The sequence below is a fragment of the Notechis scutatus genome, chromosome 5, assembly GCF_049901735.1.
Source record: "Notechis scutatus isolate UNSWTSFEM ecotype Mainland chromosome 5, rNotScu1.2, whole genome shotgun sequence".
NCBI lineage: Eukaryota > Metazoa > Chordata > Lepidosauria > Squamata > Elapidae > Notechis > Notechis scutatus.
This window is the reverse complement of record NC_142013.1, coordinates 20,673,833-20,701,663: the sequence shown is the minus strand read 5'-3', so window position 1 is coordinate 20,701,663 and position 27,831 is coordinate 20,673,833. Positions and strand designations below refer to the sequence as shown.

The following is a 27,831-nucleotide window of genomic DNA, read 5'->3' as shown; positions in this document are numbered from 1 at the left end:
TTCATAAGAATACAGAGTCAGAGACAGTGCATGATGGACTTTAAAAAGTCCAAGGTCTTTTCCAACATGCTTTGTCTTTTTATTATTTTCAATATCAACAAGGACAAATTGAGATGCTTGGATATCTCTTTTTATGTCATCCCTTTGAGGCTGTTCAGAATATAAAAGACTCCAGGGGTCCTTTGTGCTCTCTGAGCTTGTTTGTTTTCTTGCAGATATTTCATTACCCAAACTAGGTAACATCATCAGGGCTAATAAGGAATGTGAATTGCTGTCAGTTTATAAAGTATTCTTGTGGCTTGCCCTTTTTCAGTGTTGGTGGGGGTTCTTAGAGATTCTTTGGCTGGGCTGTTTACTGTTAGCTTCTCTGGTAATTTCTTGATTGGGGTATTGTTTTCCCCAATAACAGAACACTGAATAATAGTTGGTCTGATGTTAATTGTGGAGTTAATCTATTCTGATCTAGGAGGTGCTGATTGCTGGTGAAGAGGTGCTTGGATCTTTTTGTTCCCTTTTTGGCTGGTTTTGCATAATCTATAGATGTTCTTAATGTCCATGTGTCTATTGAAGGTTAATTTGTCAGAGTACCAGATTTCTAGAAATTCCCTGACTCTTTTGGACTTGGCTCAGTCTAGGATGTCATAATTTCCCAAATGAAACTATGATTAAGTCTATCTATTTGTTGTGAAATTGAATAGTTTTCTCACTGGTATTTGGTATTCATGGATGAGTTCTGCCAGTCTTCTTCCTGTTTGTCCAACATAGTGGTTGTTGCAGTCATTACACTGTATGTTGTAGATTACTCCTGGTTTGTTTGTTTTGTCCTGGGGCTGGGTCTTTTGATTTGTTTAGGATGTTTTGAAGGGCTTTAGTTGGCTTGTGTGCTATGCTGATTCCATGTGCTTGCAGTAGTCTGTTAATATAATATCAAGAATATCAAGATATAGAGTCCTGGGGAAAAAAACTCCAATACTATAAAATATATAGTCCAGGATTGAACTCCTAGAACTCCTAGAAGACTAGAACTATTATTGACTGAGATTGGCTGTGGAAATAAAATCTTGCAAGTCCAATTAAGTTTTCCCTTCCTTCCCTTTTATACCCATTATGGCTTTTGGTGCTTTGGAAAATAGTTTGACCCCCTTTTCTTTGTAGGTACTTTGTCTTTGTATGGATGACAGTTTCCTGGGAATTGTAATGAAATTGTCCATAAGCATAGGCATGCATGTCTGTCATGTTCTCCTATGATCTCTCCAATTCTGGATGGCCCTCCAGTGAATCAGATATTCCAATTATTTCCCTTGCAACTAAAACACAGAATAGTTTCCACTTCATATACCTCTTTTCTATCCATCAAAATGGGAAGAGTAAATTTTTTTACAGATTAAGCTGTGTTCCTGAATCTGTTTCTGTTTCAGTTTGACCATTAAAGGTTGAATGTCAAAAAGATGACAACAAATGGGTTTTAATGTCTAATAATTGGAAGAGGACCTTCTAAAAGTTGGAGGTAAGTTGAGATCACGACTGACTAGGTTTCTGTACCTAAAAACATGTTCAAAAAATTTGTGCTTGTTCCTAAGCTGATGGGAATCCCTTGCAAGGAATGAAATGAGCCATTTTTGTAAACAAATCTACAACCCCAAGAATGCCAGTACAATCCTGCAAGAAGTGTAGGGTGGGGAGAGGAGTAAAACCCACTGAAGTGTAATCCCAGTTCATAAACAGGAACTCAGAGGGAGAAGCAAGTCAAGGAGTTTTCCATGAATAGACCTTGCTCAGCATCAACCATGACAAGATGAAATGTAATCTCTGTCATCACTCTCACACTTGACCATGAGAACTATCTGAGCACCTAATGCAGTTTTAAACACATCCCAGTATCCAGCAGTTCTACTATCATGACAGTGTTATAAACCTTTCTCTTCTTAAAGACAGGGAACCTATAAATGGCTGTTGTGAAATACCACCCTTTCAGACATGTAAGGTGAAAAAACATCTTGCAAGACTCCATGGATATTATCCATCCAAGACCTGAAGTAAGCATTCTGCCTCTCTTTCAGGAGGGTCTAACTCCTAGCAATGGCATAGTTACAGCAGGGGGAGATTATCATATTCTGGTTTATGTGACAGGGCATTTAATAACTTGATCTGTGAGTCAGGGAAAATAAGATACAGGAATTGATGCTGGGAGGAAAATTGTGCCCACTTGATCTTCCAAGTTCTAATGTTTTGCAGAAGTTCCAAATTCACATGGTCTGTGCATACTTGTACTAGGTGTCCTGGCCTTCCAGGAAGTGTCTTCATTGCTGGAATGCTGCCTTCATATAATTGCATTCAGCTGATAGAAGCAATCTGGAATAAAATGCATATGACAAGAGATCCATTCTGCCCTCATTCTGTGCCTGAAGAACTACTTCAGCCACCATTTCTAAAACATTAACTTGCATCATGAATTGGAATGTGATGTTTGGACATCTGAGTAGGAGCTGTAATGGGGAAAGATCTTTCTATTTCTGAAATGCTGTTCCCTTTTGAGTAGACTATATGAAAATATGTCCTATCTTTAACAGATGAGTTTTATGCAGTTGCAGAATTATGAACTTTTTATAGAAATTAGGAAAACCATGAAAGGTGTAGATCCTTCACATTTTCAAGTAATTGCTGTGAAAATATGGCTTGTACTTCTAAAGGAACCATTTGTATGCATTCAGCAGAAATCCTGTTACTGAAAACACACATTTCTCCAATGTAGCAAAACGCTTGTGTTTGTGGAGTCTTTTAAAGATCCTCCTAGTATGGGTTGTGTGTCAGGAAGGGTCTTCTAAAAAAAAAAAAATCAGTATGTCACCAAATACACTGCAACGTATTTGCCCAAAATATCAAAAACTTTTAATTCATAAATCTGAATCATGAGTCATAAAACTCTACTGAAAAAGGCTATAGTAACAGACTCTTGCAAGACTGATTATATTGTTCCATCCATTCCTCTTAGACCCCTAGGAATCACGGAGCAGCCAGTGTGAGTCTTTTCCTAATACTTTCTCTTTTCTCAAAGCTCAGGGCAAGCTTCTGCACATTTTCTTTTTGCAGTGATTTCTGAAACTTTTTCCCCCAAGGTCATCTCCATGGCTCCCTACAGTTTATGTGACTTTAGTAATCACATGATCTGAGTGTCTGTAGGTCTTTAAAAGTCTAGCATGGCTGTCACTCTGGAAGAGGGAATTTACAACAATAAACTATTTCAGAGCACAGGCTATATTTGCTAATGGATACATGTGTCATTTGGCAAATGTCAGTACTTCAGTATCAGCATCCAGCCACACTTCTATAGCCTTGGCACCCAAAATACCACAACCCTCAGATTTTTAACCCTGTACCAGTATGGTACTTGAAATAATCCAACACCTTGAGCACTATTTTTGGCATATGCTTCCAGAACCCAGGAGGATAGGAAAATATATACCGACTCCAGACCATAACCAGACTATTTGTGCTACTGTTGGCAGCTGTTAAAATGTAGGTATTAATTATGCCAGTGTCAACAAGACCCTAAAGGATCATGAATATTAGATGATACATTTCATTGAAACTAATGGAATTACACTACAGCCACTTTTCATCACATTGCAGTTTAGCAGTAAAGCCCATTTTCTGTTGACAGCATTTCAAGCCAATTCTTTCAGTCTTAGGGGACAATGCCCCAGGCATTTTTCCTGTGCAAGCCCCACCAGTGGAAATAGGAATTTCCACAGCATATGGCTCAAACACACTATTGCCAAGTACTTCATTAAACTTTGTGTACATATTCAACAACAACAAAAAGCTTCTATACTTCAACATGGCATTAAAATGTCCATAGGTACCTATTGTAAAATTAACTGAGGAAGGAAAGATACCCGCTCAGATTCAAAACCAGTTACTTACCAAACCAATTTCATTAGTAAAATAAACCAGTTTCAAGTATTTGGCTTTGATGCATTTAAAGATTGTTTTACACTGCAGTAGCTATTAAGCAACATTGTCTTTTTTAATTTGAGTGCTAGCTTGTTTCTATGCAAACTTGATTTCAGAACTAATATACTTCAGACAGCCAATAGTTATTTTCAATCCTGTTGCACAATTAGCAAATGACATGGCTAATTTACATATTTTTCATATGTTATATTGTAAGACAATTTTGAATATGCAACAATGAATATACCACATGTACAGTTGCATTTCTTTTTGTCTTAAAAGGACTCCTGGAACTGGGCTGCAAAGTCACCTAGAGTCGCTTCAAAATGAGGTGGTCGGCAAATAAATTTAATTAATAAATAAATAATGCTGGCAAAAGAACCTCACTTTGGTATTTTTTCCAAGGTCAAATTTTTTCACATTTTTAAAAAAGTGTATTTAATGATACCTGTTTTTAAGTGTAAGCTTTTTTCTGCAAATACTTAAAATTCTCCCCTTAAATCATCAAATATTTAGAATGGATATGTGATTCTATAAAGAGAGGAATGGAGATTTGGTCCTATTTAACATTTCTTCCATTTACTTACATTTTAGTTCCCTCATTCAAATTGCACCATTTTTAAAAAGCACTTGAACAACTGGGGAGTTCTCTTTTGATTGTTTCACATTCTGAAAGGTCCCAGAAATTCAGATGTATTGATAAAATTTGCAAATACAGAAATAAGTGGGGGTATACCATTATATGAAGAAACATAAAGGAATGTAGAACTCAGGTCTTACAAATGTATTGTCTTTTATTTATACCTGTAAATGTTCCTGTGCTAGATAGGATTTTTGAGAATTGAATTCTACTCATTTGAATGACTCTAGGCTAGGAAAGGCCAAATTAAATTGAGGAAGAAATACAGCTAGTCCTTGACTTACAACCACAATTGAGCCCAAATTTCTGTGATTAAATGAGACATTTATTAAGTGAGTTTAGCCCCCTTTTACAATCTTTCTTGCCACGATTATTAAGTGAATCACTGCAGTTGATAAGTTAGTAACATGGTTGTTAAGTGAATCTGGCTTCCCCACTGACTTTGCTTGTTGGAACGTCGCAAAAGGGGATCACATGAACCAGGGACACTGCAACCAATGTGAATATGAACTAGGTGCCAAGTGTCCAAATGTTGATTACATGATCATGGGGATGTTGCAAAGATCGTAATTCTGAAAAATGGCATAAGTCACTTTTTCCAGTGCTGTTGTAACTTTCAATGGTCACTAAATGAACTTGTCAACTCATAAAACATTTTGTATACACATTTTATAGTTGACAACAGAAATGGGGGAATTTCAAAGAGCAGGCAGCAGTGTGGAATCGAAAGTACATTCCATTCATATTTTCTTCAAAGACTGATTAGATGATGGATAATACACGGGGGGGCGGGGGGAGAGAAGCAGGATCAAGAGTGACTGTGAATTATGTATCTCAGAGTTGGCTATGCCCAAGTTAATGCCAGACGTAGAATGTTAACTTCAAATAATTTTTTTTTAGTTTTGGGAGTATGGCTTGAGGCTCATGATTTAATTGGAGTAACTGCCAGAATCCTGACAGAACTGTTGTAAGTTGAGGACTACATGTACAAAGAGTGAGAGTGGTCTTCAATTGATTTAGTTCTCCTCAATTGACCGAATACTACAGTACTACTTTTGATAACACAATTACATAAGTTCATGCCAGCACAAAGCAGTTTTTCCTCTGACAGCCTGTCTATATTAATTCGAATTCAGAAAGGAATGAGGCAAACATGCATTCTAGTCCCACATTTTCCATTTTAATTCCACGAGCCAAACTTTAACAATGAACTATATCCCACTAAATTGGCAGTCCTTCTTTCTACTAATGACACAACATCTTATCTACAACACAAGTAGAATTAAGGCAGAGAATCCCCATAATGGCCCCCACAATGTAGACATCACAACTTAATAATCAGCATTCCAAAACAAAAACAGCTATCATTATTAAAAAGTATGATAGGCATAATAACTATTTGAAAATGGTATCTACAGATCCCTCACATCCTGGACATAAACTGTTTCAACTCCTTCCCCTAAAACGACGCTATAGACCACTGAACACCAGAACAACTAGACACAAGGACATTTTTTTCCCGAATGCCATCATTCTGCCAAACAAATAATTCTCTCAACACTATCCAATTATTTACAAAGTCTGCACTACTATTACTACTAATCTTCTCATCACTCCTTATCACCCATCCCCTCCCACTTGTAACTGTATGACTGTAACTTTGACACTTGTATCCTTACGATCTATATTGACTGTTTCCTAGTATGATTTGATTGCTTATTGTACCCTATGACTATTATTAATTGTTGTACCTTATGATTCTTGACTCTTGACGAATGTAACTTTTATTCTATGTACACTGAGAGCATTTGCACCAAGACAAATTCCTTGTGTGTCCAATCACACTTGGCCAATAAAGAATTCTATTCTATTCTATTCATAGAATAAATAAAGGCCCTTAAGTACGGGGGACCATTTTTTAACCTTCTTCTACTTGGAGGGAAACAAATAAGCACTTTCACTAGTCCATAAGATTGCTAACAGAGTTGTATTTTTACTAGTGGAAAAGCAAGTGTCATATGTCTGTTGCCATAATCATTTACAGTGGTAAGGGGACTAGACTCAGATATCCTCAGATACGGTTTTCAGTCATCGTGGGGGAAAAAGACACTGAATCAGACCTCAGATTTTTCAGCCCAATCTTTGACTTCATCTGGACATAAGAGAGAAATGCGGAGCTGAAACAATACATCTTTCATACTGGTCTATAGAGTAACTGGAGTACAATCCATGCTATTAAACAGTTGGTCTATGGAAGACCCTTCAATTCAGCCAGCTATTTTTCCAAAGTCCCTTGCATGCCACACCAACTTCTCCCAACTTACATTTGGTTTCCTGCCACTTATATTAGTGTTCTATAATTGTGTTTCCCTATTTGAGAAACATTGTTATGGAGCATGATCAATTATGACTTTGCGCAGTGTGGGAAATTGAAATTACATTGCACTGTATGTCCTGCCCTTTTTACATGGATTGTTGCTTACATTTAATAACTCTCTAACTGCTTAATTGCTTCGGTAGAATGAGGAAAAAGTTCTTTACAGGCCCATTTATCTTCAGAAATACCGTGGCACATAAGTATATTTTGTAGTATAACAACTGCTATTCTGGGGCTAATAGCTTGCACTCTTCATGTGTGTGTGAGACAGAGGGGGGAGGGGTAGAGAGAGAGAGGTATTTCACCCACATCAGTAGTAATTCACTTCAACATTCTGCTTCCCCCACCCCACCCCACCCATTGTGCCTTTCTGATATGTAATAAGCACTGACAGTTCATCTTCAACTATAAATATTTACTAACTTTCTAAAGCTGAGGAAGAAAAAGACGACAAGATAAAGTGGGACCCGTTTTTCTGAATAAAAGAGCATTCTCCCAAGGATCATTTATTATGGCTGCATGCCAGTGACATCACTTGCGTTCTCTGGTTATGAAGCTTGAAAGGAGGACAGATAACTCTAATAAAAATATTAAGCAACTGCTTATGTAAGGCATTTGAAGTTAAGATTATGATCCCGATGGGATTCTGGAGATGCAGTTTCCATCTACTGTGTCCACCAAATGCAACATGCTCCAGTATAGCTATCAGATGCCATTCAACTTATAATAGTTCCATAGGGACTGGAATGCCTTAGAATTTCTAAGTATTCTGCTACCCCAAGTCCTACCTCTGTTTATTTATATGACATATAAAAGTTTTGGCAACACTATAGGAATTATACATCTATTGTATTCCTCGGCTGTTCTTGAAAAAGCAAACAAGGTTGAATCTGGTTTTCCTGACATATCAATCATTAGGAAATCCCAGGATTATAGACAATATTGGGAAATTGGGAAACTCAGATAATGCAATACACATCCTTATAATTTTTGAGAATTACAGGAATATTGTCAGATAATCACCAGGAAATAATTTTGATGTATAGAAGTTTTTATCAAAACCTAAGAAAGTTAGCTGCTATGTGATGCTATCCAAGTGATATGTCAATATAACACTGTAGATGAAATAACACAAACAGCAGCTCATGACAGTGCAAATACAACTGGATTACCATATTTATCTGTTACTATTAGCTATAATTACTAGTAGGATCTTATTCATTAATGTATCTATTACATTTATACACCGCATTTCCTCCAGAGTTCAAAGCATAAATTTTATCCATACAAAATTGACACGACAGAAATACTGAGTGATAGAAATAAAGTTAACTAATATATTTTATGCCTCAACAAAGATTTAAACCAAAATTCAAATATTCCTTTAAAGGTGCAGTTTTATAATTCAGTTCTCCCACCCCCAATGTCTAGTTTTACATCATCATCATCATCATCATAATACCAGGAGGCTGTACCAGGAGACGGCAGAGTCGAAGAAAAGGAACTAGAAAAAAAATCACAAAATATCACAACCTGGCCATCGAAACTACGCAATTATGGATGAAACATGTAACTGTGATACCCATTGTCACCAGGGCACTTGATACCATGTCCAAGAATTTTATAAAATACATCAAGAAATTGCAGCTTTCTGCAATAACATCAGCAGAACTGCAAAAAAACAGCGCTACTCAGAACATCGTACATCTTAAGAAGATACCTGATTGAAACCTAGGATGCTGGCAGCAACCCGTATCAACCATTAGCGCTAGTCAGTTATATTTGTGATACATTTTTAAATGTTCAGTTGATTTGAGTTTCATGTTTAATGAATAAAAGAGACAATAATAGTAGTAGTAGGCTTGGTAGTACTTGAATTGTTAAATTTCCAGCAATCTTAGACTGTGAATTTAACTGTCGATTACCTACACATAAAGCAGATTCATAGTGCTCAAAAATCTCAAAAGAAACGCATACAAAAATGTGCATCTTTGTTTAAGTGAAATGTAAGATTCACCAAAATTGAATTAAATAAATTGGAAAAAATAAGCATTGGTAGATTTGGGTATTTTCCTAATGTTACATAATTGCTGATGATATGGTTGAATAAATATTTTTTAAAAAGCCCATCAGACACAAAAATAATCAAAACTGACTAGGTAAAGCCACATTTTAACTGCAAAATACTTACCGAGCCATATAATTCTCCTTTTTCATTCATTCCCAAATAAAGTCCACTGTCTACCCCTCGAATGCTGACCAGGCCGACTGCTATACTGATAAATTCCAGGATACCTGCAAAATATATAAAGCAAGCGTATTAATATAGATTTCATTCTCCTGTTTTAATACTTGTGTTGACTTTTAATTGACTCAGTCGTATTGTTAAAATTGCACCTGTTTTTCTGCCAAAAAGAATGCCAGCACATCAGCAACTATTACAGCTACAGGTAGTCCTAATACATAAGCAAACAGTGTTGAGCTTTTCCTCAAATTATTGCAGAACAATCATTATACAAGAATAAAGACAAGGGGTTTTAACATATACAACTGTCAATTGATAAAGGATTTGTAATCTGATATGTTACCTGTATCTACATAACCAACCTATCTCCTCTCCCCCAATTTACCCCAATTTAAATTCTTCATCAATCTAGCCACCATGGTTATATATCCATCTTTCTTGTTCAAATTCATATCACATTATTACTTATTCTGTTTTCTTTTAAATATTCCCAAATATTATATTCATTAAACCTATTTTATCAAATTTCAGTTCATAGCTTAACTTGTTTCATTTTTCTTAAAATATTCTCATATCTTGCTTTACAGTATTATCTAGGATTCTTATTTCTTTTCTATATTCAATATACATATTACTTTTATCTGAATGTGACTAAAATGTTGAAAACTTTTAAAAATGGCTATATCAAAATTATAGGCTTAAAATGTACATGAGAATAGGCAAGGGTTGAGTGGAATGAGAAAGGAAAGAGAATTTAATGGACAGGAATGCAATTATAAACTCCACTAATGCATAAGGAAAATGTGACTAATAGGAAAGCACACTCTAGATTTTGTAAAATAATAACTGCACATCTTTTATAAAAAGTTATTGCGGGATGCAATAACCTATCTCAGCAGCATAAATCCAGCAATAAGGAAAAAAACTGACAGGTGAAGTTCTGGAACTTGTCATGTAAAGTTCTGTGCAACTATTATTGAGCTTTGCTTTATATATTATTCATCACTGCATCTGATGGCATCTGATTTACACCTTGGATGACAGTGGCCTACTGGAGTCCAGACATTTAAAATTACTACCAGTAGAGTAACAGTTTTATCAAATAATAAACAAACCAAACTAATCAATAGAACAACAACAATAAGTAAAAAGCAAGGACAGGGAAATTGCCCAGATCAAAATGCAGTCAACTTGTTCTGAATGTCCAATGGATGTTCTAATGTTAGGCCTTATGAAGCCATGACTTTAATGACAAAAGCTATGAGACTAATTATGCTTTTTGTATAATTTTGCATGGATTGTTCTGAACAGCAGCAGATACCATCAAAGATGGCAGGGACTAAGCAGGGAAGCAGGACAGAGAAACCCAGCTCTCTTTCTGATGCTTCAAAATAGAACTCCATTGTTGATTGGATTATTTTTGAACTATTCCAGGAAAGCACTATTCCCTTTGAATATATTCATAAAAAAACATTTTCAGAATGAGTTTGAACAATGATTAAACTTGCTAGTTTAGTCATCTGTCAAAATTTACCTCTTGCCCAACCTATCCCGGGTTACAAAGAAGGATGATAGAATCACAGACTATCACCAATTGGTGATATTGGGTGGAATGGAAGGAAAATGAAGCCAAGGGAATCCTCCCCCTCAACCACACCATGTTCTCTGTGATATATAGATAGCAATGTTTGCTAAGCTAGGGATTACCAATGGGATAGCGAAAGTTATACTATTATAAGTTTCTGTTGGCATGAGTATAGCACTAAAATGTTAAATAGCACTTTAATTTGGCTATGAAGAATAGTTCTGAATTACTGATCTGTAATACACACAAGCTGTGTATCAGAATGTAAATATATTTATTCATGAATCATCATTCCAGCTGCATATGACCATTTCCTGTTGGGTATAATGCAATATTCTTTCAAAGCTGCATTCAACTGTTTTCATTCTGCTGTTGAATGTATGCAGTTTACTGCAATTCTCCTTGAGGCATTTAAAAGGTAGGTGACCAAACATATTTTTCATCAGCAAAAAGGTCACCTACATTTACAAAACACACTAAGCTGTGATCTGTTTAATCATCATTTATTGACTATAACCAGAATAGCTGGGGTCATATGATACGCTAGGCCATTTATAAGCATAACTGGTAGATCTTTAACAATCAGGAAATTCACATTCTGATTTATGTTTACCCAGCTCTACCCAGAATTGGGAGTAAGATTTAATCCAAGCTTTTCTTCAATCCAGAATCTGCAATTGAGCTCTGAACTAAGGCTTCCTTGAAATAAAACTGTTGTGTGTCCGTTCTGCTCTCCACAACAGCAGAACTAAACACTTTGCAATGCAACCTATCCCACTGTAACTTACTTTATTGTTAAGCCCCATAGAAGGATGTTTCTCCTGGCCATTCTTCTAATACTGGAATAAAGCTTTTTGTCACCCTTAATGTTTAAATCTCCCTCAAATATTGCTGTACTGTCTTACAGGTAGTCCTTGATTGGGACTGGAACTTCCATTACTAAGCATGTAGTTAATACTTTGGGTTATCCTAATATCAGCACACAATCCTAGACCTCAGAATTCCCTCTAGCCACTGTAGAAATGAACATGTTATTAACAAAATAATAAACCTATAACAGCTATTTATATGCAATTCACTAAACCACTATAGATTTAAAATTACAATTGTATCCACCAAGTACTGCTTTGTTTGCATTAACTACCTATGTTCTTTACCCCCTGTTGGCAAGGTAGTATCTTATCAATAGAAGTGATGCCTTCACAGCTGGGTGTCAAAGAATCTGAAAGAATCCCTCTCCTTGTATGTTTCTACCTATACTTTAAGGCCATCTTCAGCCATCCCAGACCATCATCTCATCTCCAGCCCATAACTGAGGCTACTTAAAACTATCTTCACCCATCCCAATTCTCAAATTGTGTTTCTGTTCTACTACACAATGAATACAATCTAGAACTCTTAATCAACGTGGTTAAATTAATCAATGTGGTTAGAGATTGGGATTTCCCAGTCTCACTGGCTACTTTAGGTTGCTTTAGGTATGACTTCTCCTCTCAAATCACTGGACACCGGCCTCCAAGACCATTTTGGTTTTGGCTGCATAGCACAGTTGTTTTCAGAAGGCACCTTCCAAAGCATTTGACAAATCTTAATACAGTAAGCTTCCTTATTACATGGGTTTAATGGGGTTTGGGGGGGTGTTTTTGAGAACACATGAGTTCAATGCTGCATAAGTTAGTTCAAACAGGAAAGAAATGAGTTTTGCTATGCTATCTATATAGTTTTGGTTCTATCCTCAATAGGGATGTTATAGGTTTTCTGGTGTTTCCACTGACAAAGGGTTTTCACTTGGCCATATCATCTGTTGTTTTGAGGGGTGGATGGGAAGCAGCTACACTTTGTGACATTTTGGTTGTTCCATGGTAGAACTAGCTGAGGATGAAACTCTCATATCCCTGACTGCTCCCTCCTGTTTCATGATGAGCCTACTGCAAGTGAGCCTAATTCTTCGAACATGGATCTATAGTAGGAGACCCCAAGCTTGGCAACTTTAATACTTGTGGACTGGTTGATGAATTCTGGGAGTTGAAGTCCACAAGTCATAAAGTTGCCAAGTTTGGAGACCTCTGATCTATAGCATTCTTTTGAAAGAGTGCCAAAGCATCTTCAGAAAAAGCTTGACTTCAAGGACACTAGCAAAGAGGAAAGTCCATACTGAGCAGAACCTTCAGGAAAACTCCTTTTTCTTTCCACTTCACCCTTTGGCTCTCCTCCATGTATGCAATCAATCAGATTAGCTGTTTTGAGAAATAAATTTAGCATTTTTCCAGAAGATGCTTAGACCCACATTCAAAATTAGCATGCCTAAGAGATAACAGGTGAGAGGCACCTCTATACTTATGATGTATTAAATGAGCAATTTGACCAGTAGCTCATCCAGCTGTTCAAAGAACTTAGCTACACTCACCCAATCTCCTATAGCAAAAGATTTTTTAAAAGATGTTTTAGATCAGGGATGTCAAACTCGTTCAGCACGGTGGCATCATGTGATGTATCGGGATTTTTTTCCCCTTCGCTAAACCAGGCACTGGCATGGCCAGTGTGTGATGCATTGAGCCCATGGACTGCGAGTTTGACAGCCCTGCTTTAGACTAACAGTTTGCAATGGGTCACGGCACACTACAGTTAACTGTAACTATGATTAATTTCAAACAAGTCAATTTCAGACTGAATGCATAACCTATCTTTCCGGCCCACAATTATAATTAATCACAGTTTAGGATTTAGGTGTAAAGAAAATGGAAACAAGATGGAGAAGGTAGAAGGTTAGGGCTATAGTTCAACTTAGTAGTATTAAACAAAGCATCACTTATTCAAAAAGAAAAAAAAATTCAGAAGACATAAAGTAACACAGAACTCAAGGTCAACAGTATTAGTCTTAGAAGTGGACTAAGTTTCACATGTATGTTTCTTAGCATGTAAAACTATAACTGCACTCTTGAAAAAAGATTACTGAAAATTGAAATACTTCCAAGTTCCAAGAAGAATTTTAAGTATCAAGGAGAAATTTGAGACTCAGAAGTATAATGATGTAACAATCAGTACATCAAGAAGTAGGACATGGCAATGAGAGATATCTAGGGAAAGTTGTGACTCCCTATTTTATATAATAGAGACTGACAATGCTTAAATCACTAAATTATGAACATCAGAATTTTTACAAATGTTGCCTTGGAAGACATATGCTGGATACTCTAATCAACTTAATGGGGGGAACCTGTAAAATGCCAAGTCATAAATCATTCTTTAAAAATCACCATAAGGCAAAATGGGCAGCAAAGAATTCTATCTAATAAATAAATAAAAATCTGACACATAACATGCTAAGCCAATACTGAACAAACCACATTATTGTTTGCTACATAACTGAACCCCTAAAAGAGATGATACTTTCATATCAAATTGTTTTCAGCTTGCACTACATCCACAGCAGTGTGTACTGCTGAAGCCTGAAAAAGTAGGTGACTCACCAAATCATTCTAATCTATATTCCCTGCAACTGACCAACAAGGAAATGCAAAAGCACAATTTGAGAACAAACCCCCTATTTTAATTGCTGCAGGTATTAGAGAAGCTGGAAATTAAATCTCTCTTCCCCAGCTCCACACAAAAAAGAAATCAAGACAAATTGTATCTTCCCGTACACGCATGGTGGGAAACAAGATCCTGAGAAGGGGAGGATATCTAAGCCCTCTTATAACCAACACAACATTGTTTATTACAGAATCTGAAAGTATTTATTAAATTAGATTCATAATTAGCTTCTCTTTAATCCATTCATTTTGCCTCATTTGTTCAAAATCAATACTTGCATCATCATAGAACTAATGAAAAGGTCCAGTTTCAAGGGAATTAATATATTCAGACCACTAGGACTATGTAGGTTTGAGAGCCAACCTCATGATACAAGTATCTTCCATCTGTTCAACTGAAAATATACTGCCCATTGCAATTGTCTCATCAGATTCTACAAAACAGCTGGCACTATAGTTGAATGCAGAATATGCAGCTACTGCATTTCATCTGCAGTCTTTCTGAAAATCTGAACTGTGTTACAGCTGCAGCTTTTCCTCAGTCTTTGCAAAGATCTGACTGCTGCATCATCACCCATGTGAGCTGGAGTCACAAGCTATGCATGGAAGGTCACAGATTGCAGAAGAATGAAAAAAAAACCCAGGGACTCTTCAGACCCCCCCCCCCCAGAAACCGGTATGTTTTTGCTTTGTTTTTTAATTTCCTGTCCTTCCATATAAGAGGATTAATTATCTTCCATTCAGAAATTGTTTTTGCCTGAAGAAGAATGTAAAGAAAACTCCCTGAAGGTAATGGGAAATATGTTTGCCAAATGCTTTCCCAATTTCAAAGTGTTGGCTCTGCTTCCAGAACAGCATAAATAATAAAAGTTAACAGGCATCTTTTATTTAAGGAATCTGTAACTCTATAGAAAAGGGAAAATCCACACACCTGCCAAATGTTTCATTTTTTAAAAAAATGCCCAACATTAAAACAGGCAGGTGTGTATGTGACAGGAAGGCTTATATATTGCAGGAATCTCAAAGAATCAAGACATGTGATTTAATTTCCATCTCATTTTTCCTTCAACAAACTCAGGGCAACATATGTAGGTAGTGTTTACTGTTTCATACATTTATTGAGAGAGGTTAGGAAAGAATTTGTAATATGGAGGCAATACCCTACTTCTGCAGTTTGACACATAGTCTGTTGTTAAATGTCATGGATGCCAAAACCAGTGATGATGTAGCATAAAATCTTATAAATGTCACTTCCTTGGGGTCTTTCCAAGATATACAGGTAATCCTCAACTTATGATCACAACTGAACTCCAAATTTCTGTTGCTAAGAAAAACAGTTGAGTTTTTCCTTTTTGCCAATTAGGCAAATCACCAGTTGTTAAGTGAATCATGCAGATGTTAAGTGAATCTGGCTTCCCCCACTGACTTTACTTGTCAGAAGCCAGTTGGGAAGATTACAAATGGTGATCATATGATCCCAGGAAAGTGCAACTCTCATAACTACATGCCAGTTACCAAGTGCCTGAAGTTTAATCATGTGACTATGGGGATGTTGTAATGGTCGTAAGTATGAGAACTGGTCATAAGTCACTCATTTCAGTGCTGTTATAATTTTGAACGGGTCACTAATTGAATGGTTGGACTACCAATACTTGGAAAATTAAAAATGGTAATTTGCCATAGCCCACAGCTGTTTGTTATGTGTGCACATTTGTCCAGGGGGAAAAAAAAAACAAAAGTTAACTTGAATAGTAGAAAGTATTTGAGGGACTTAAATAGGTAAGACAAAGCAATCACAACAGCTTCCTTTAGGTAAGTGGAAAAGTTGTCAATAGCCAGGACATTATAGTAGCCATTTTGGGTAACAGATAAACAATTGCTGTATTCCAGCTATTTGAGAGATCCAAAAATGCCAAAAGGACTATTGGGCCTAAAGACAGCCTACCACTCATGTATAGAAAAGACAACAGAATGAAAACAGCTATTTGAAGCTCTGATTCCAATGACTTACTCAAAGCAAGAAATTAAATTAATTTCTAAACACCCTGCTCAACAGATGACTGCTCAAACTTCACCTGAATATATTTAGTAAATCGAGCTTACCACTTCTCTAGTTACTTGGTTTTACTTTTGAACTGAGAGCTAGTTTGGTGCAGAAGTTAAGATACCAGGCTAGAAACTGAAAAACGGTGAGTTCTAGTCCCATCTTGGCATGAAGCAAACTGGGTGACCTTGGGACAGTCACACACTCTAAACCAGGGCTGTCAAAGTCCTGGCCCTCGGGCCGGATGTGTCATGTGCTGGCCATGCCCATGCCCAGTTTAGCAAAGGGATGGGTAGGGAAATCCCAATACATCACATGATGACACCATGAGTTTGACACCCCTGGTCTAAACTCTGGAAAGATGCAATGGCAAACCACTTCTGAAAAAATCTTGGAAAGAAAACTGCAGTGACTGCAGTTGCCAAGGAGTCAACACTAATTTGAAGATGCACACACACACTCCCCTTTGAACTGCTCTTATTACAAGGAAAAGAACTTCTAATATTCAATTGGAATCTGCTGTCCTCAAACCATCATTCCATGTTCCTAACACATGGGAGACCTTTTTCTAGACAATATATTTTCAGGTATCTACAGAGTGCTCCCATATGCTGCTCCCATATACCCGTTCCTTCCACCTATCTTCAGAGAACTTAATTCCTAGGCTCCCAATTTTCCCTGTTGTTTAAATCTTTTTTATAATATGGCAAGCAGAATGCAGAATAAACTGGAACATTGTTTTGGGTCATTTAGAAGCTATAGTTCTGCACCATAAAATTGCATTTGTGCTTTTGGCAGCCACATCATACTGATTTAACATTTAGTTCTCAATAAGCTATTATTCCTATTTCACCAGTATCATTACCAAGCCAGAACACTATCTTATACATGTAGATTTCATTTATTTTTCTTAAGATCAATTTACATTTCTCCCTCTGCTAAATTTCATTCTATTCAGCCAACTTTTATTTAATATTTCAGGTTTATCAGCAAAGGTTATGTTAGTCTCTACTAACTTACATACTGTACTACCAGAAAAGCACAATTCTTGACAAAACTGAATTCTGCCACTGGTCAGCATTTCTTCTCAGGAGACATCAGTCTTGTCAGCTAGCATGCCTATCCAATCAATCCCCTGACAGTTCATGGGTAGAAAATCTACATCACTCAACAAGGCCACATCCATAGATATCATTCCCAAATTCTGTCAGAAGTCAAACTTTTCCAATAGGTCCTGCATAATCTAACACAGAGGTCCAGCCAGCTCTGAATTCTGGGAGTTGAAGTCCACAAGTCTTAAAGTTACCACGTTTGGGGACCCCTGATCTAACACATTGTCAAATCTAGCAATGAAACACTCCTGGGACTGGGGTGGAGATGGAACAACCTAACAGTTAGCTATTTAATTAAGTGCCAAGTCATCCAACCAACATTTCAAAAGCTTGCTAATCAGAATGTCAGAAGATATAGTCAATTGTTTTGTTATAAATAAGATAAATTATGTCTATAGCATTCCAACAGTTCAGGAAGTTTCAAAGTTTGCTTGAGTGAGGGACCAACTGAAAATTCCAGGGAAATTAGGCCATGTTGAAAAAATATCTTTGAAGAAGGAAATGATAAACCACGTCCCCAAATCCTTACATCACCTCCCAGTGTTCTATTCCATTTCAAAGGCTTCTTTTTCCCCCTCAAGATTCTTGAAAATTTTTGAGTAGGTATAGATACTTCTATAATTTCTCATCCCTTTCTATTGCTTTTGTTGTTTTGAATAAATTGCATCCTCAGCTGCTAAATTCCTGTTTGGAGAGTCAGACTTTGCATGTTTGATTAAACACTTCAGATATGGAGTATAGTTTAATGGATAGATCTGGACTTCCAATAAACTATGGAATAAATGACTAGATGGCCCCAAGCATTCTGTATTGCTCAACTTGCCCCACAGGTTGGATTTACACAATGTACTAAAATATAAATTTGAATTATATACATTTCCTAAGGTTACATTAGATTTGACTGATTACGGAACCCCAAGATGTTATTTAGTGACTACAGATATATTTTCTTCATGATGATCTCTTCCTAACCTGGTCCTTCAGCTTTTCCAACATTGCACTCATCATCACAGTAACTAAGTCTATTGACTTTGCTGTTGATAGTCCTCTTTTCTTCTGTCTTTTTCACCATTAGACCCTTCTCCAGAGCTCACATAAGATACTTTGCCCAAATAATAATCCATATTATAGCGTAACCTGGTTCACCCATCATATTAAGCTTCCATACAAAACCACATACTCTACCTTAGCCAAGCATGCTGTACAAAACCAACTGCAGAACCATAATGTTGGATACACCTACACCTAGTAATCCCTTGTTCAATGCAAGATCTTCCCAGAGCTCCTCAGTGCCCTCTTTCCCTGGTAAACGAGTATCATAGTCTCCATTTAATCTTTCCAGTTGTGTAAAAGGGCAGCTTCCCAATTCGATGTTCCAATGTCGAACAACTTTTATCTATACAGCAGGGGGTCTTCAAACTTGACAGCTTTAAGACTTGTGGACTTCAACTCCCAGAATTCCTCCTCCAGTCATGTTAGCTCAGGAATTCTGGGAGTTGAAGTCCACAAGTCTTACAGTTGCCAAGTTTGGGGACCCCTGCATAGAGCATTCCCCCACAAAAGTCCTGAACATTTTTGCTATGATTACATTTTCTAACCCTACTTTCTGAACAGTAGAAAACAAGGTGATCTTCTGAAGTGGCAAGTCCTGGATATTTCAAACCACCTTTTTGTACAAGCCCATTTAGGGCAGGGAGAAAAGGGGAACCGATATAAAGATACATACACCTAACGATCAGTTTACATGAGAGCACAAACTAAAAACAAGCCTGGCGGCTGCAATTCAATTTTGGCTCTGCGGCTGCACGGTTGAAGGAAAAGAAAGGGCGAGGAAAGACAAAAATAGCTCCTGAAGCAGCAAGCTCTGTTTAGCAGCCGCAGGCAGCGAGGGAAATAAAAGCGGGCCGCGAGGCGAGGTCAGTCCTCCGCGGGAGAGGCTCGAGTGCCTGCCTCTCTCTCCTCCGCCTTCGGCACCACCTTGCTCTTCCAAAGGCCTCAAACCGGGGAGGGCAGCGGACAGCCTGGGCAAAAGAGAGAAGAGCTCCCTCCGCGCGCTGTCCCCAAAAGCCTTATTGCGGGTCCCTCTTCTCCATTTTCCGAGCGATTTATGTGCAACTGGAGGGTGGGGATGACAATGAATGGCGGGGGAGAGGAATCGCACACCTGCAGTTGTTGGAATTTCACGTCCCCGCGGGGCGGAGTGCAAAAAAAAAGAAGAAGAAAAAAAGCGGGTTGACCCTGAAAGCCGTTTGCAGCTGTGAGAAGCCATCTTTGCGCTGCACAATTCCGGACAACCAGTGGGGGGCTCCAAGAGTTAGCATTTTCTTTCTTTGCCCCCCCCACACACACACACCCCTAGCGGCGTTCCGGATTCCTGTTGGCCCAGCTCCCTAGTTTTAAGTGGGTGCACTGCAGTCTTGCCAGGCGGCTGAAAGGATCTCGCAAGAGGACGTTCCGCACTTCACGGAGATGTGCGCCCCCGCCCCGGCTCCCAGTCGGGACGGCGCTTGGGGGCATATATAACCTTGCACCACGGTTTCCCTACGTCAGAATTGGCCCTGCCAACCTTATCCGGGAGGCGCGAACCGTCCTGTCACGCAGCTGCCGGGTTCTCCCCTGCCCGCTATTGCGTAGAGCTCACTGGATAGAGCGCGCGGCTCCAAATTTCTGTCTCAGTTCCGCGGCCTTTAATTACTCGGGCTGGATTTATTGGACACTAAACCGTGGAGGGTTACTTTGCGGTTTAGTCAATTTTCTCTCCTCTCTCTCTCTCGATCCTCCTTTTGCCAGCAGCTAACTGCGGAAAGGGGAGGGGCAGTCAGAGAAAACCACGAGGGATGCGTGTAGTAGTAGAGAGTAGGGCCAACGCAATAGGCACGCCTTTACATCACACTTCTAGAGATCATGGTTGCCAAATTTTGTGAGACTGCAAGATACTTTGTATAGTGACAGGTTTAAAAAAAAAAAACCGGCTTGGTCACCCAGAATCGCGTTACAGGGTTTTCAAGACCAGAAGACTAAAAATGTTGCTGAAAAAGCAACACCCTTTACCACAGTTTAAACAGATTTATTCTGGTGTAAACTTTACAGCAAAATAAAACTGGCACATAGGGCTTGTTTGCTTTTTACATCGCTGAACACATTTACTAATGTGAGGAGAGTGTAAACACCACAGCAAATCTATAGGTTAGATTCTTTGGCATGAAGGTACAATGGACTTTAAATCAAATGCAAAAATCGATGTAATTGCTAGAAGATGGCAGAGTTTTCTATACTTCTTGGCTAATAACCACTAATAGCCTGAATTTTTGCAGTATACTTCTGGTGGTAGCCTAAATAAATAGATAAATAACCTGAAAACTATATACAATCATTGACAGAGAAACTAGAACAATATTTCCAGAACCAGCGCCTTCTAGATACGCTGGAAATTTGGAAGTTGCACACCTGGAATGCACTGGGGAAGAGTTTTTCAGAAGCTATTATGCATATTGTAGTTGCACTACTAACTGCAGTCCCCAAACCTACTAGAACAGTATTTTTCTGTTTTGAATAGATATTTCCTGTCAGCTATAGCTAATTTAAGAAGAGTGGGTCCAAGTATGGTACTGAATAATTCCCTGTTACTGATCTTAATAACAAGGCAAGCTTTTTAAAAACTATATTCTAAAACTTTTATATCACTGCATGACTGCCCTGGTCTCTGTACAATCTAGAAATCAAATTAGATATAAAAGAAGTCAAGATATATAAAGCTTGATGTCTTGCCAGAGATATTCAGGGAGGCTCAGTCCTAGGTTTCCCCCCACTCTAAAATATATAATGTATACCACAGGTGGTTTTTATTCTTTTGGAATCACTGTGCTCTGCAGGTGCCATTCCAGGAATCTGAATTGTACATGCAGCTTTTCTTTCTTTCATGTTTATCGCTCTATTAATCTAGTTCATCTACAATGAGGATTCCTATGCAACAGCTGGGCATACTGTAAAGTCAGCTTGCAGGCTGCACAGCTTCAGAAATAGCACCTGTGGGTTTGCTTCACACAATATGCATGCTGAAAATAGGGCCTATCAACCCAGGAAGTTGGATTTATTCAGTTAATGATGGAGCAACAAGTTATATGTAAATAGCTACTGAATTCAGTGGCATCTGCCCTAAATGGGTGGTCATGGGGTTTGCAGCCATATAATTTTCACTGCATGATTTGCTGTGATGAAGCAAAACCTGTATTTATTACTTATTTCTAATAGACATTTGGTCACACTGGCACTTTCTACACATTTTGAACTTCAGCAACCACTATTACTCAGCACAAAGTTACTGGATCTGAATTCCAACACCAGTAGAAAACAAGGATGTTGGGGGCCGGGATGTTAAAAATATTCAAGGTGGTGATCACAGGTACATACTGCAATCTAAGCACCATCTTTTTTTCAGTGTGCTTTGTGATGAACATTTAAAACAAGGGCTTTCAAACTTGGCAAGTTTAAGATTTGTGGACTTCAACTCCCAGAATTCCTGAGCTAACATGACTGGAGGAAGAATTCTGGGAGTTGAAGTCCACAAGTCTTAAAGCTGTCAAGTTTGAAGACCCCTGATTTAAAAAGTAAGGAAGGGGTTGGATCTCATGGTGGTGGGTGCCCCTTGCCTTTTTTTGGGGGGGACAACCCTGCAAACATCCTGCTAGAAAAGATACACCACATCCAGCCCTATAGCTTTACCTAATCTTCTAGATTTTCTTGTGTACCACTCCAAAAGCTATTCTTTTCAAGTGAAGAAAACAGCTGAATTTTTGTTACATTTAAAGAAGCAAAAAAAAAAGTTTCTGATTTATAAAACAATATTAGCTGGCATAATTTCCCCATTCTGTGTAATAAACAGTCCCCTAATTGAATTTTCCTTGAGTCAAAGTCAACTCCACATGGACAGCCCATAGTGTTTCCCCTGATAACAACGCAGAAGTGATTTGCCACTGTCTTCTTAGCCATCTGATCTGCACTCCTGGGATTTTTTCCATCGATGCTTCCCATCGGACTACTACTTAACTTTTTGTAGACTTCCACCCTTCAAAATCAACACTTTAAGAGCCCCCAGTTGTAACAGGTAAGATGGATAGCCATTTAAATCAAAGGAAGGACCTTGAATTTAACTGCAAATGATGCATTGCTCTGAATCGCTGGCATAGCCAGTGCCCCTTAGATATTTTTTTTTTTCAAAGAGCTGTAAAGGAGCCTATTCAATTCAGGGCCACCTCAAGCGAGTGGAGAGAGGGGGGAATTGGCGGAGTTTAGGACCCCGCGGCATTGTCTTCGAGCTGCTGCTGTTGCCGCCGCGCAAATGCGCGAGGGAGCAGCGGCGGCGGCGGCGGCTTCAGCCCGGCCACCGTACACCTGCTGCCGGCTGAGCCTGCGGGCTTGGTGCTGAGCGTCAAACCCGGCTTGCAGACCTCGCCTTTTAGCACACAGCCGCTCCCGACTTTCGCACCCGAAATATAAATATCCATACAGCCACGCTCACACACGCCCTGCACCAGATCTCAACAGCTGCATCTAAGGGCCACGCAAAGCCATTTCGGAGCGAAAGGGGCGTGCGGGAAGACGGAGCAGGCTCAAACTCCATCCCTGCTTCGTCGCCCAACTTTCTTCCCTCGGGGAATTGCTACCGCCTCTTTTAGATTCCTTTCAATGTCACGCGCGCCCCCCGCGTCTACACTTCAACGACCTTAATAAAATTAAGGGAAAGGGGGTTGGTTCCTAGTAGCTTCGCAATTCTCTTCGAAAACCGTGTTGAAAAGCGGGCGTGTGTCCTCAAAGCTAAGGAGACCCAATTTAGGCAAGAATAAAAGGAGATGGTGGGGTGGGGTGGGGGTTATAACAATACCTGGTACACGTTTCCCCTTCGAAGGGCATCCTTTCGTTACAGAACTGCGGCATTTCCAAACGGCTCTCGAAAGCAGTAAAAGACACGAAAGGGAGATTTTGTTCGGGTAACAACTGGCTTTAAAGCATGGCGGCAGAAAGGGGAGGGAAACCACCACTGAACTTTTTTTTTTTTATCTTTTGTGATCTGGGCCAAGTGCAGTCAGGTGGATTTCCCCGCAAGTCAAGTCCTTCCAACAGCACCTTGGAGCCCGGGCTCTCCGAAATGGGGCTGCTTCAATTCTCTCCCTTTTCCAAAGTTCAGTCCGCACAATTAAACCAGACTTAAACCCCAGCGATATAAAATCAAAACGCGCGGACGGTCCCTTTGAACGCGCGGCATGGCATCCTGCCCCACACACAAGAGATAGGAACTACAACTCCCATCATTCCCAAATCATGCTACTTGGGGGACAAAGGCGTTTGCGGTTCCAGGATCTCTGGAGTGCGGGCGAGTTGGGGAAAGGCTGAACAAGTTCGCCGGCTGTCTATGCTGAGTCACAGAGATTTCTTCAGAGAGGGCTTTAAAAAAAAAAAAAACTTTAAGCGAAGTCTGCGTTCAGCTATTAGCCAGCGCGGGTCTTTAATCTGACACGGGGATATCTAAGCATGCGGACATCCATCCATGCAACAGAAACGCGAAGATAAGCCAAGCCTGCCTTTCCTTTCCAGAACAGAATCGTGCTAGAATTATTGCGGGACCAAAACGTCTTGGTTTATTATGCCGGTACCAACAGGCAGCGGGGCTAGCTGGGTTCGAACAGCCCTTCTCTCTTTAAAAAAAAAAGGTGGGGGTGTCCCTTCAGCAGCGAAGAGCTAGTGCGGAGACGAGACGGCCAAAAACGTCTCTTCGAAACGTTCTGCTGCAGTTTAGGCAGGTGGATGGAAGCAGATAGGGAAAAAAGGGGGTAGGCAGAGCAGATCGTGAAAACACGTTACAGAATTACGAAAGTGAAGAGCCCAATTCTCTGCACATCTGCTTGAAGCTTACTTAGGAGTTAAAGAGACGCCCGGGCTAAACAGGCAGTGGGCTCCTGGCCCTGACTGGAAACTGATTCACTGGCTGCACCTCTGCGGAGAGGACCTTTCCCTCTCGTTATTAAGGCTTGCATTTACTCATCGAGCAAGCGCCGGGAGAGCGATCGCCGGGCCGCATCTGTGATTTTTACCACGCCATACTGCTCGTTGTTGGGTTCCCCCCCACCCCCTTACTTGGACACTTGCTGGAGGTCTGCAAATTCTTCAGGCTTCACCACAATGCCATCCACCAACAGCCGCCCACTCCTTTTCCTCCCCGCCCGCCCCCACCACCCACTCACCCACCTTGCGCAGGAAAAGGGTCAGGATGACTTCTGCCACAGCCCTCCCGCGGCCACCAGGGGGTTAAGCGCCCATACCTACCAAATCTGCTGTGGTCTTGCCTGGTTCCTTGGATCGTACCATTGGGGAAAATCTCTAAGTGAAATCCAGTCCTGCAATAGAGCTGCCTCCGCCTCAGGATGCCTTTTAAGTGATCCAGGTCCGTTACTGCAGGCCCCCGAGGGAGTCCACCTGCTTCGGACTGCCCCAGGTGGTCGCTTAACAAAACCGGGCTGTCCGCCGGCAACACGGGCACGTTCCCAAAGGGGCCCGCGTCTTGGACCCCGAGATAGTTCCCAACTTCAGCTAAAGGAGCCATCAGGAGCGGGGAGGGGAGGAGGAGGAGGGGGGAAGGTAAGCGCTTTTTTTTTTTTTTTTTTTGGCAGCAAATTGTAATCGCTGGTGCCCAACCTAAGATTTTTTTTCCCCCTTTAATATTTTTTTTTTTAAAAAAAGAGCGTGTTTCCACTCCGTTCTTTCCCCTTCCACTTGCAGTTACGTTGAAGGAAGGTGGGTAGGGGGAAAAAAAAAGATTTCTGTTTTAATCCATCAATAATCGCACGGATTCCAAACTAAAAAAAAAAAAAAAATGACACCAGAATAAAAGTAGCCCGCAGTTTTGGCTGGCCTCAGGGTTCAAGGTCAAATCGCCACCTCAGTCTGAAAAAAGCAGCGCGCTCGCTCCGCACCGGGACATAGCTCTCGGCCCCCCTCGGGTTGTGGCTCTAGAAGCAGCGGACGAGGTCTACGCTCCCGGGGCTCTTAGCAAGGCGGTGAGGTCTTCTGCCCATTCAGCCGTAAAAAAGAATAAAAATCCGTAGTTTCTCCATTGGGTTGAGGAGCGGAATGACCATAGCAACTTCGGCGCCTTAGGCGTTACAGAGGGTAGCGGGGACATACATTATCGATATATGGCATCTCAGATTCCCGGCCCGACGCCAGGCATTTTTTTTATGGGTTCTGCTTCCCCAAAGACATGCGCTCTTTTTAGTCTATACCAGGCTGCATCTATCAGCATGAATCCTAAAAAGGAGGGGAAAGGGGGGGAGAAGAATAAAGGGGGGGACATTCACATTTGCTGGCCGAGGTAAATCCTCCCCCCGAAAGGAGAACGGGATTTCTGAAAATAATAATATTTTTAAAAAACTTTTTTGACGTCCAGATCTATTATCCAGAATCCTACGCGGATGCTCCTCGGTTCAGCCCGGCCGACGTTCCAGCCTCGAACCACCCAGGCAAGAGGGAAGGCAGCTCCCGTCCAAAGTGCGGGGTGGGGTGGGGAGAGGCGGCGGTGATCTTTTCCTCGAGTTGCCTCGGAACAGGTGTAGCTTCGGCAGAGCTGGCCGGGCGATGTTGTACTCCAGCCCCGAGCTGCTGCGGCTCTCGTCTGTGGCTCTCCCATCCAAGCACGCAGGGAAAAGTGGCGCAGGAAGAGGCATTGGGCTGGGTTTAAGGTAGTCCAGCTTGCGGGCGGCGGAGGGGGCTCTCCCAGGTCCTAGCGCTCAACATTACCTGCTGCAATAGAAGCTACCCCCCACACCCAGCCTGATCCAGGCAATTGAATCGCCGCGCTCTCTCACCAGGACCGACACGCACACACACACACACACAAAATTCTTCTTTTTTTACTGGTCTGCGACACTCCTGGATCCGTGGGTATGCAGTAGGGCAGAAAACGATGCGGACCAGGAACTTTGAAGCCGCAATTGAGTCAGGAGCTGACAGAAGAGGGAGGGAGGGAGGGAGAAAGAGCAGCGCGGCCTTAGATCAAAGTAAATCTGATTGGGATTTATTTATTTATATATTTTGCTTTTGGTCACTGAATTCGCCGAGTATGTCCTGTATCACAGCTCACAATTGCTTCCTGACTATCCAATTCCCATACACTGGCTGGACAGCAACGGAGTATGTAAAAGGGAGAGCCGGGCCCTCCCGCCCCAAATCAAAGCTTGATGTTCTGCATTCAGCCCGGCTCCAGTTTTTCCAGGAGGCTAAGTGGCATATTATTATTTTTTAAACCAAACGCTTTTTACTTGGTACAAAGTTTTATGGTGGGAGAAACGCGCGCTCTGCAAAACGCACGCGCTTCCCCCCCCCCCTTCCCCTTTTCTTTTCAAGCGGCAAGTCCGCGTTCACAAACTTCCCTGGGAAGCAACTTCCAGGCGCCTCCAGAATTCGCGCACGGAACGGTCCTTTGGGGCCTCCCCCCCCCCACCAAAATACCTCTAATGAGGCTCGGGGGCTTTTTTGGCTACTCGGAAGTCCAACCACCAGAAGATGGGGGGGGGATCTGGAGTGATCAGGCTGCAAAACTTAGGGACGCCTCCTCCTAAGACTCTCCCCCGAATGCGGAGGTAGCGTTTTTCTGAGGGCACCTGAGGTGGATTTGTCCTCCTTTTGAGCGTCACTGGAGTTCTTCTGCCTAAACCCTCTGCTTCAGGTCAATTTTTTTCCCCCTAGCATCTTTATCAACCATTCCCACGCCAGCAGCTCCGAATTCACGCGGGCGCCCATCGCTTCTGCAGCAATACAGCAGGCTGCTGAGGAGCCCACGCGGGAGGAAAGCCGGAAAGCCTCGTTGCCCAGCCGAACCGGCGCGAGCTGAGGCGGGCCTTGATAAGTCGCCACGCGCTTGCGCTTTTTTTTAAAAAAAATAAAATTTGACGGGGCGCAAAGCTGATTAGGAAACCCCTCCCGGAGGCTGGGATGCCGTTTCCCACGTGGACTCTGGAACCTGAGGTGTGTTTTTTTGTTTTTTTTAACGGCTGCTTGAATGCAACCAAACGGTTTGAGCAAAAGGCCGATAGAAGGGACACGCTTGGAGCAGTGGTGGGATTCAATTTTTTTTACTACCGGTTCTGTGGGCGTAGGTTGGTGGGCATGGATATTGTAAAATCTCCAGTCAGGGGTGGTGTTTGCCGGTTCTCCGAACTACTCAAAATTTCCACTACCAGTTCTCCAGAACTGGTCAGAACCTGTTGAATACCACCTCTGGTTTGAAGCTTTTTTCTTTGTGACCCTCCTGGAAATGTTCCGATGTGGGGTTCGGTTGTGAAGAAGAAC

At 40.7% G+C, this 27,831-nt stretch overlaps 1 protein-coding gene across 1 annotated transcript in view; it reads right to left on the bottom strand.

Moving 5' to 3' along the window:
- Nucleotides 1–26,218, bottom strand: part of FGF9 (fibroblast growth factor 9) — a 41,446-nt gene extending 15,228 nt beyond the window's left edge. The window contains exons 1-2 of the mRNA XM_026674992.2: nucleotides 24,811–26,218; nucleotides 9,163–9,266 (exon numbers count right to left, since the gene is read on the bottom strand). Of these exons, the coding sequence (XP_026530777.1) occupies nucleotides 9,163–9,266; nucleotides 24,811–25,087 (381 nt within the window). The 5' untranslated portion in view covers nucleotides 25,088–26,218. The remainder of the gene's footprint in view (nucleotides 1–9,162; nucleotides 9,267–24,810) is intronic.
- Nucleotides 26,219–27,831: the final 1,613 nt, after the last annotated feature.